This window comes from Dama dama, chromosome 2 (genome assembly GCF_033118175.1).
Source record: "Dama dama isolate Ldn47 chromosome 2, ASM3311817v1, whole genome shotgun sequence".
Classification (NCBI taxonomy): domain Eukaryota; kingdom Metazoa; phylum Chordata; class Mammalia; order Artiodactyla; family Cervidae; genus Dama; species Dama dama.
This window is the reverse complement of record NC_083682.1, coordinates 21,295,547-21,306,679: the sequence shown is the minus strand read 5'-3', so window position 1 is coordinate 21,306,679 and position 11,133 is coordinate 21,295,547. Positions and strand designations below refer to the sequence as shown.

Sequence of the window (11,133 nt, the reverse complement as noted above, 5' to 3'; positions counted from 1 at the left end):
AAAGGATAGATGCTACGTGAAGCTAAAACTTCAACCACTGATGCAGAACTCTCAAGATGGCCCTTTCCCAAACGTCTACACCAGTCTTTAAACATAGACTGCAAACAGACAGCCTGCAGATGAAACCCAACCTGCAAATGTGATCTGCTAGCCTACCCAAGCTAACTAAATCCTGATGTAGCTAGCGAGATGCTGGCAGATTTCACACGAACGACTGGGTTTCCTCACTCTCGGGAAAAAGTTATGAAATCTGTCCCCCCGGGGTGACACTCAGCTGGGGCTGACGGCCGCCCTCTTCAGGTACGCGGGTGCTCCCATCACAGCTCCCACCACGCCCAACACCCTGCCTGCTCCACCTGCTTTTGTTACCGGCCCCTCCCTTACGCCTGCTTTCCTGGCTCACTGAACACCCCTCTCAGGCGCCACCATCACTTGCCCAGCGAGGCTCCTGGACTGAGCCAGGCGAGAACCCGTGTTGTCTATGACCACTGTCTACAGAATCTATGACTGATCCATCAACAGATGAATGGATAACGATGTGTACATATATACAATGGAATATCACACATAAAAATGAAAGAAACTGGGTCATTTGTAATGATGTGGATGGACCTAGAGACCGTCATACAGAATGAAATCAGAAAGGGAAAAACAAATATCGTGTTAATGCATATAGATGGAATCTAGAAAGATGGCACAGTTGAACCTATTTGCCGGGCAGGAATGGAGACGAAGATGTAGAGAGCAGACATGTAGAAATGGGGTGGGACGGAGAGGGTGGGACGAGCTGGGCAGTAGCACTGACACATGTCACCACCATCTGGAAAACCTAGACAGCTCATGGGAGGCAGCTGTAGAGCGCGGGGAGCTCACTGGTGCTGCGGTGACCTAAGGGGCGGGATGGGAGGGTGGGAGGCTCAAGAGGGAGGGGATACATATATACGTAGAGCTCATTCACTTGGTGCAGCAGAAACGAACACAGCGTTGCAGAGCAGTCAAACTCCAATAATAATATTTAAAAAAATCTGGGACTGAACAAATCAAGCAGAAAGGCTTTGCTGAGCGATCCTGTGACTCCATGAGGAGGACAAAATCTGCTCCTGAATCCCTCTCTGAGCTAGATGACCATCACGTTCTCTCCAACCACAGGAACCGTCCTGATAGATCAGGCGTCCATTGCTGGGTAAACACCATGCCTGATCAGCGATCCTTGGCTTCAGCTCTCCTGGTCCTGGGCTCCTGTCGACTCGGAGGCAGGGAGCTGCCCGCTGGCTTTCCCAGAGTGTGGCCAGAGTGGTGGGAAACAGATACTAGCCTGCAGTAAAAGCCCAGAAGCAGCGGTTTCTCCAACTCTTCACACCTGGCTCTTCTGGAGTCCGGCCTCGGTGAGAAGTCGGCAAAGTGAAGAGTTCAGGACAGACTGCCCGACCGTCTTCACTGGGCTCCTGGCTGTGTGGCTTCCTCGTCCGCACCGTGGTCCCGACTCGGCATCTTTAAGCCCAGACGGCGCAGGGAGTTGACGAAGTAGCGAGGAGGCTTGCAGAGCAAGGTGAGCTCTTCCGTCCGGGGCTGCAGGGCCGGCAGGGTCAGCTGGCAGGCGTGCAGGTGCAGGGGGAGGTGACGGGCCTTGGACTGCTGCAGCCCCAGCTTCTTCAGGATCCCGGCGGACAGCTTCTGCACAAAGGAAAGAGCTCGTGAGAGCCGGGCTGGCGGCCTCTCTGACCAGCAGTCAGGGGCAGAAGATGTCTACTTCCAGGGCCCCATCACTTATCCCCTAGATGATACAGTGAGGGACAGCCTGCTTCAGGGTCTCTAGGAAGGGTTCAGAACCCACGTGACAGAAAACCCACCACACTGGGAAAGCTCTCTTTGGCCAGTTCTCTGGCTTTCCAAGAGAATGAGCTGTAAGAGTGAAAAACAAGTTTCCACCAAGGCTCTTTAGCAATAGCATGAAAGGCTGCTTCGAGCCTTCAGAAAGTCTCCTGTCTGCTTCTGAATTTCTCCCTAACTTAAAAGAGCTAGCAGGAGGATTATTGTTGTTTAGTTGCTTAGTTGTGTCAAACTCTTTGTGACCTCATAGACTGTAGCCCGCCAGGCTTCTCTGTCCATGGGATTCTCCAGGGAAGAATACTGGAGTGGGTTGCCATGCCCTCCTCCAGGGGATCTTTCCGAACCAGGGATTGAACCCGCGAGCCCCACGTCTCCTGCATTGCAGCTGGATTCTTTCCTGCTGAGCCACCCGGGAAGCCCAGCTGGCAGGGTGCTGTGTCTGAAAACAATCAACACGCCTTTGCTGCAACTGACTTTAGGGATTTAACAAGGGGAAAGCATAAGTTTTCTCCCTTATTCTGTTGCATCATGGGTCAAAAAGATATTACCTGGGGGGCCAGCCTGTTCCAGTCTGAGTACTTGTGATCACCAAGGATTGGGCAATCCAACCCAAAAGACAGATGAACGCGAAGCTGATGTTTTATTCCTTTAAAAAGAGAGAGGGAGGAGACTTATGAGTAGCTATAGAAACGATACCACTGGCGGCATCTGCTTCTAATCATATTACATCAAAGCACAGTAAAACTGGCAAAATCCCAACTATAATGAAGTGTAAAGGATAATATAACAAATGATAAGCTATTAGGAAAGAATACCGTTAAGCCTCTAAGTACCCCTCCCCGTCACAGTTCCCTTTCCACCACACATAACCACTACAATCAACTTGAGGTCTATCGCCACCATGCTTTTTTAAAAAATAACTTTACCGTATAACATTAAATAGTACTGCTTGGCACATTTATTTTTATATTATGGCAAAATATACGTAACATTTGAACTTTTTTAAAAACAGAATTTGAAAGTAGTTCATTAGGAATTCTCTCTTTCTTAAAAGGCGGCACAGCACGGCATGCAGGACCTAAGTCCCCCAATCAGGCATGGAATCCGTGCTCCTGCACTGGAAGCTCGAAGTCCTCACCGCCGGACCACCAGGGCAGTCCCAAGGTTTACCATTTTAATCCTTTTTAAGCGTTCAGTTCAGGGGCATTAAGGACATTCACATGGTTGTGCAACCATCACCACTGTCCATCTCCAGAACCCTTCTGCCCCAAACTGAAACCCTGTCCCCGTAGACCATAACTCCCCATCCCCTCCTCCCTCCAGCCCCTGTAACCACCACTCTGCTATCTGTCTCTGTGAACCTGACGACTCTAGGTATCTCACCTAAGTGGAATCATACAGTGTGTGCCCTTTTGTGCTGGGCTTATTTAATTTAGCATAATGTCTGTAAGGTTTGATCCAGCTGAAGCACATGTCAGAATCTCCTTCCTTTCTGTGGCTGGGTAATATTTCACTACATGAAGGACCACTGTGTCTTTCCAATTGTCTGCTGATGGACATGTGGGTTGTGTTCACCTTTTGGCTATTGTGTATGGCGCCGCTATGAACAGCGGTGGACAGACATCTTTTTGAGGAACCCGTTTGCAAATGTTTAAATAAACGTAAGCAAACTGTTCATATCCTTATGCCACTGTTTTTCACAATCATCCCCATGGGAGCTCCCAGCCGTGGATCAGCACTGGAAGCACACACTGGTATAACCTCAGCGCCCCCATGATACTGGGGGCTCGGAGGAAGGGCGGGGCCCAGCACGAGGCCCTGGGTGAAGCCCTGAGGGGCCCTGGGGCTCTGCCACCCGCTGCAGAACAGCGGCGCCCTCACCGGTAACAGGCTGGAGCTCCAAGAGGGCGGCAGGCAGGCTGCTGCTCAGCACCCGGTACTGAGTCAGGGCCAGCTGCGCGTTCCGGCTGCTCCGCACCCGCACCATCTTCCCGTCGTCCATGCGGTAGCTCGGGGACAGCGTCATCTGCAGCCAAAGAAATCGAGATGTGACTTCAGAGGACGAGCAGAAAACCCGTCCCTCCAGAGGGGCTCGCCCGCCCACCTTGTGGTGATGCTGCTGGCCCTGCGCCTCCTTCTCCACGATGGGGATGTCCACGACTCCCGCTTCAGGCACCGGGACGCGCACGGTGACGGCCCTGGGGGGACACACAAACCCTGGCCTGAGCCGCAAAGGTGAGGGAAGCGCTCCCTGGTTATTTGGCTGCTTAGAGGTTTTCATGCTGGCCTTTCTGCACTGCTACTGTGAGTGCTGAGGGTCAGAGGGTCCCAGATAATCTCTTGGTATACAGTGCTTAGCCTGATAGCTATCACTAGTCTTACAAACCTATCTTTTTTGCTACGAAAGTAAATATGCTGATTGTAGAACACTGCGGGGTAAAAACAGGGAAAAAAACAAACAAAAATTATAGTAATAACATGGTCTTTGATCCAGCCTTTAAAAGTGAGTATGGGCAGTTTCATTTTAAAGGAGGGTAACACAGTTTTGTATCTTTTCTTTTTTAAGGGATAAAAGATGATAAGTTCAAGTTGCATAGGAAACAAATAAATAAATAAAATGAACTGAATGAAAAATTCATAGGACTGCTACTGCTCTATTTGCCAGGTAGATAAAACAGGTAGGAAATGTGCTCCAAAAGTCACACGAACCCCAAACACAGCTCAGTAACTCACTCCCAACCTCTCTTGTTGGAGGTCCATCACACCGCAGATAGGTAGAAGACTGATTTGTCCTTACATTTAAACCTCCTCCAGGTCAATCAGCCTAACACAGAATCGCTGGCTCAGGAGTCAAATCCCTCTCAGATATAACATCTCACACTCTGGACACCCAGCTGCAGGTTGGTAGCAGTTTAGACTGCTATCTGATGCATTTTATCATACTTACACTGATTTATACCGACTAGATGACCCTTCCTAATGACCTAACGCTCCTGCTCAAAAACATACAGCCAATAAATATTCACTGAACATAAACAGGCACTGATTTAGGCAGGCACTGGTTTTATACGGATGAATAAGACAAAAATCCCTATTGGTCAGACTTTCCTGGACACCCAGTGGTTAAGACTCCGTGCTTCCACTGCAGGGGGCGTGGGTTCAAACCCTGGTTGGGAAAATTCCCTATGCCACACTGTGTACACCGCATGCCCCAGCCAAAAAAAGGGAAAAAAAAAAAAAAATTCCTGCTCTCAAAGAAGAGAGGTTCAATAATTTACCTAAAGTCTCACACTGGTAAATAACACAGGTGAGAGCTGAATCCAGATCTTTCTGAGCATTTAGCTACCATGCTAAACTCGTTCCACTACCTGTCATCTCTCATTGAGGTGATTCTTAAAACTTGATTCCTCATCAGAGTCATTTGTGGAGCTTTTTAAAGATACAGATACCTAAACCTCACACCCACCAGACTTATGAATCAGAACCTCTGTAGGTGGATCTCAAGCATATAGATTTTTTTTAAGGTTCCCAAGATAGCAAAGCAACTTCAAAATCTATAATACAAAAAGGACTGACATCCAAAATATGAAAAGAATGCTCACCAATCAAAAAGAAACACAGGCAAAAGAAAAAGTCTGTTCACAGAAAGGAAAACTCAAACCCCCGATTTTGTTTTGTTTACACACAAAACCAGCCCACATCACTAGTTAATAGGGAAACAGAAAATAAAATATATGTATTTTTTACCCATCAGAGTGGCAAACCTTTTAAAAATGAATTGGTCAGGCATAATGGGAAGCGGATATTCATCACTGCTAATGGGAATAAAAACTGACATCATCATTTTGGAGAGCAACTTGGGTAGTAACTATTCAAATTTTAAAAAGTGTGCACCCTTCAACCCAGCAATTCCATTTCTGGGCATGTGTCCTAAGGATATACTCACATATTCTTTACAAGAGGCTTTGAAAAATGGAAAGCTACCTAAACATCAGTAAGGAAGCTATGATATATCCACACAACAAATACATACAATAGAGCCACTGAAAAGGAGACAGCTCTAACGGTACAGCACAAAAGGCCTCCAAGATATGCCGTCCAAGTGAAAAAAAGAGGCTGCAAAGCAATGCAAAATATGCTGCCATACAATCACCTGCTCATACATAGCCCACATAACTCTACAAGTTTACACAAGACACTAGCAACAGTAACTGCTTCAGGAGCAGGAAATTGAGTAGATGGGGGATAGGAGTGGTTTCGTTTTTGCTCATGTGCCTTTCTTCTATTAAAAAACTAAGGATGGCAAAATTGAAAAAGACACATGTATCCCACTGTTCACTGCAGCACTGTTTACAACAGCTAGAACATGGAAGCAACCTAGAGGTCCATCGACAGATGAATGGATAAAGAAGCTGTGGTACATATACACAATGGAGTGTTACTCGGCTATAAAAAGGAATGCATTTGAGTCAGTTCTAATGAGGTGGATGAACCTAGAGCCTATTATACAGAGTGAAGTAAGTCAGAAAGGGAAAGATAAATATCACACACTAACGCATATATACGGAATCTAAGAAGATGGCACGGAAGCATTTATTTGCAGGACAGCAATGGAGAAACAGACATAGAGAACAGACTTATGGATATGAGGAGAGGGGAGGAGAGGGTGAGATGGAAAGAGTAGCATGGAAACTGACATTACCATATGTAAAATAGACAGCCAACGGGAATTTGCCGTGTGGCTCAGGAAACTCAAACAGGGGCTCGGTATCAACCCAGAGGGGTGGGACGGGAGGGAGGTGGGAGGGAGGTGGGAGGGAGGTTCAAAAGGGAGGGGATATACGTACACCTGTGGCTGACTCATGTTGAGGTTTGACAGAAAACAACAAAATTCTGTAAAGCAATTATCCTTCAATTAAAACAATAAATAAATTATATATATTAAAAAAACTAAGATTGGGACTTCCCTGGTGGTCCAATGACAGGGGCCTGGGTTCGATCCCTGGTTAGGGCACTAGATCCCACATGCCACAATTCAGAGTTCGTATGCTGCAACTGAAGATTCCACATGCCACAGTGAAGAACAAAGATCCCGCATACTGCAACTAAGACCCAGCACAACCAAATAAATAAAAACTGAGGTAAATCTACAAGCACCAACATGGAAAGAGCCTACAGACGAAGAGTTAAGTCGGAAAAGTACAGTGTACTGTACAATGTAACACACACACAGTGTACATATCTGTGCGCTCAGTCACTCCATCGTGTCCTGCTCTTTGGGACCCTGAGGACTGTAGCCTGCCAGGCTCCTCTGTCCACGGGATTTCCTAGGCAAGAATACTGGAGTGGGTTGTTACGCCCTCCTCCAGTGGATCTTCCCAACTCAGGGATGGAACCTGCATCAGACATGTACGTAAATAGGATGAGTAAGCTCCACAGGAATAAAAACCAAACTACCCCAAGGGAAGGAATGAGAATAATAGAATGAGTGAATTCTCCAGGACTTTTTTTTTTGCTTTATCCTTGTTGTCTGACATTTTACCACAAGAATCAAACCATATTACTTGCATAATTAATTTTTAATAATTTTTATGTACAGCCATAATTAGGAACCACTCTTAACAGTCTAAGCACTAAATCTATTTCCGATAATTTTTATATGTCTAGAGATCCTAATACCAATCCCAAAGAAAGGTAATGCCAAAGAATGCTCAAACTACCACACAATTGCACTCATCTCACATGCTACTAAAGTAATGCTCAAAATTCACCAAGCCAGGCTTCAGCAATACATGAACCGTGAACTTCCAGATGTTCAAGCTGGTTTTAGAAAAGGCAGAGGAACCAGAGATCAAATTGCCAACATCCGCTGGATCATCGAAAAAGCAAGAGAGTTCCAGAAAAACATCTATTTCTGCTTTATTGACTATGCCAAAGCCTTTGACTGTGTGGATCACAATAAACTGTGGAAAATTCTGAAAGAGATAGGAATACCAGACCACCTGACCTGCCTCTTGAGAAACCTGTATGCAGGTCAGGAAGCAACAGTTAGAACTGGACATGGAACAACAGACTGGTTCCAAATAGGAAAAGGAGTACGTCAAGGCTGTATACTGTCACCCTGCTTATTTAACTTATATGCAGAGTACATCATGAGAAACGCTGGGCTGGAGGAAACACAAGCTGGAATCAAAACTGCCAGGAGAAATATCAATAACTTCAGATATGCAGATGACACCAACCTTATGGCAGACAGTAAAGAGGAACTAAAAAGCCTCTTGATGAAAGTGAAAGAGAGTGAAAAAGTTGGCTTAAAGCTCAACATTTAGAAAACTAATATCATGGCATCCGGTCCCATCACTTCATGGCAAATAGATGGGGAAACAGTGAAAACAGTGGCTGACTTTATTTTTCTGGATTCCAAAATCACTGCAGATGGTGACTGCAGCCACGAGATTAAGACACTTACTCCTTGGGTGGAAAGTTATGACCAACCTAGACAGTATATTAAAAAGCAGAGACATCACTTTGACAACAAAGGTCCATCTAGTCAAGGCTACGGTTTTTCCAGTGGTCATGTACGGATGTGAGAGTTGGACTATAAAGAAAACTGAGCACCGAAGAATTGATGCTTTTGAACTGTGGTGTTGGAGAAGACTCTTGAGAGTCCCTTGGACTGCAAGGAGATCCAACCAGTCCATCCTAAAGGAGATCAGTCCAGGGTGTTCATTGGAAGGACTGATGCTGAAGCTGAAACTCCAGTACTTTGGCCACCTGATGCGAAGAGCTGACTCATTTGAAAAGACCCTGATGCTGGGAAAGATTGAGGGCGGGAGGAGAAGGGGACGACAGAGGATGAAATGGTTGGATGGCATTACCGACTCAATGGACATGGGTTTGGGTGGACTCCAGGAGTTGGTGATGGACAGGGAGGCCTGGCGTGCTGTAGTTCATGGGGTCGCAAACAGTCGGACACGAGTGAGCGACTGAACTGAACTGATCCTAAGACAGTGCCTTCTGTCAGCAGGGATTCCTGACATAAGAATAGCTAAATAAATGAAAGAGGGCCTACACCACCTCAACCGCTATCAACAAGTTTCATACCAGTACTTCTTGGTCACCTGACGGGTTCTAAACAGCTCTTGGACTTGATGGGCCACTTCTTTTTCCCAAGCCAACACCATCACACCTGTGGTTTCCTTGTCCAGCCGATGGCACAGGTGCAGCGGTTTTGCCTTGTGGCCGTGGAGTATCTTTGCCAGGATGGGCAGTACATCACTGATGCAGAGCTGGACCCCAGGGCCACCTGAGAAGGAAAGACCCAGCATCTGAGTGGCCATGGAAAGATCCCACCAAAGACCTCTATGTGGGAAAAGCACATACTGGATTAACAGCAGATGCTCTTGAGGGCAGCAAAACTGAAGTGTGGTTCAGGGACTAGCAACATGTCAGTACACCCAGGGAATCTGCCAGATAGGAATCTCAGGTCCCCCAACCCAGATAATGAATCAAACTCTGCATTTAACAAAATGCCCAAGTGACTCATATGCATAATAAAATTTAAGAAACACGATCCCAGGGTATGTGGCTTTCTCCTCAGACATATACAATTTTTTAAAGGTACTTATGTACTCAAACTAAAATTAGCAACCAAAATGAGGAGGTCTGATATTTCACTATACAAACACAGGCTTGAGAATCTGCCAAGTAAACCCTAGTGAGAAGTGCGAGACCATAAGGCCCTCCTGAGGCATTACTGAGGAGATGAAAGGATGGGCTTTGGGGTGACGCATTCCTGGATCCCACTTTATGAAGCCTCCTAACTAGCCATTGATCTTAGATAGATTACTTGCCCTTTTCAACTTTTAGTTTTCTCATCTACAAAATGTAAATATCGGGATAATAATTATTTCTTGGGGAATGAAAAGGCAAGAAACTAATGGAAGGATCAAAAGACAAAAATATACACAAAGCACTAGGCAATGTCTAACTTAATTCCTTGTTTTCATGTACAACCATCTCCATATCTCCCCCTAAAGCATTTGTACTTCTAGCTAAAACATGCCTTTTCCTCCAGCAAAACCTCTTCCACAAATGCATTTTCCCTATCAATCTTTCCTGACTCACTCCAGCTATCTCTGACAACTACATTTTAACATTTATTTAAAAAAAAATCAGGGTGTCCATTAAGGTCGAGGTGCCCTGGGGTTTTGCTAGGTATACACCAACACAGGTTATGTCCTTCTTCCCAATTTTGATGGAAAATAATTTGAAGACAGGAACTACACAGCCTTGGTCCTCTATAGCAACCCCTGGTGGAGGTTGGCACACAGCAAATTCACTGCTGGCTGCCAGATGCCTGGAAGATGGGGACCGTCTTCTTTATTTCTGTGTCGTCTCTGGTGCCTTACATAGGTCAGTACCCTTACAAAAGTCTAATTACTTTGAAAGCAAAGCTTCAGAAAGCCCCAGGGGTAATGCCAGAGTTGCCCCTCCTTCTAACAGAGAGCAGCAGCGCCCCCCCCCTCCCCGCCACGTGCTCCTCACCATGCACAGGGAGACCGTAGGGCTTATTGATGACCACAAGGTCCTTGTCCTGATGGACAATTCCCCGGCTCAACGCCTTTGCCAGCACGTTGGGGTGGACGCGCTGTAGCTGCTCTGTGAACCGCACTAGTTCTCGCACTCTCCGCTGAACGGGGTTTGTGGGCGCCTACGGGGAGAGGAGAGACAGGAAATGCCCGGTGAGGAGGTCTTTCACTAAATCTGGGTGAGAATTTGGGAAGGGAAAGCCTGTATCTCTGCACTAGACGCGCGCCTTCCTCGAGTAATTTGAGAGCAGGGGAGCGTGTCTGTCTCACTAGTATCCAAGTAGGGCTTAAGACTGGGGTCGGCAGGAGCCAAAGACCCAGCCCACAGGAAGATCCCGCACCCTGCTGAGCTGTCCCCTTCGCTTTCTCCTAGTTCTCCCACCACAAGCCCCCGACATTTACCTGACAGGTGTCAGAGGACCCGCCTCCCTCCCTCCCTCACCCCAGTGAGCGCACTGCCTCTTGGGAGTTGTGGTCCTTCTGGACTCACCGGCTCCTTCGTATTTTGTTGCTGTTTCTGGGCCCGGAGTCTCTCTGCTAATCTCTGAGCATCCAGGGGCCGAGAGGCAGCAGCAGCAGCGGAACAAAGTGGCTTCGAGAAGAGGGTGAAGAGACTCCCGAGACACTGGCCGGAGCCCCGGACCCAGAGACCAGGCGCGCTACAGCCGGACGCCGCCATCTTGCCGAAAAGGGAGGGACGAGACAAGGCCAC

The 11,133-nt window shown here is 47.0% G+C and overlaps 1 protein-coding gene across 1 annotated transcript; it reads right to left on the bottom strand.

Annotated features, from left to right (window-relative positions):
• Window positions 1-574: 574 nt before the first annotated feature.
• RPUSD4 (RNA pseudouridine synthase D4) lies at window positions 575-11,110 on the bottom strand. Its single transcript, XM_061166995.1, has 7 exons — window positions 10,912-11,110; window positions 10,378-10,543; window positions 8,935-9,136; window positions 3,935-4,028; window positions 3,712-3,856; window positions 2,379-2,476; window positions 575-1,674 (listed from the first exon to the last, which is right to left on the bottom strand). Exons 1-7 carry the CDS (start codon window positions 11,098-11,100, stop codon window positions 1,435-1,437), a joined length of 1,134 nt encoding a protein of 377 aa, XP_061022978.1. The 5' UTR covers window positions 11,101-11,110; the 3' UTR covers window positions 575-1,434.
• Between the last annotated feature and the right edge of the window lie 23 nt (window positions 11,111-11,133).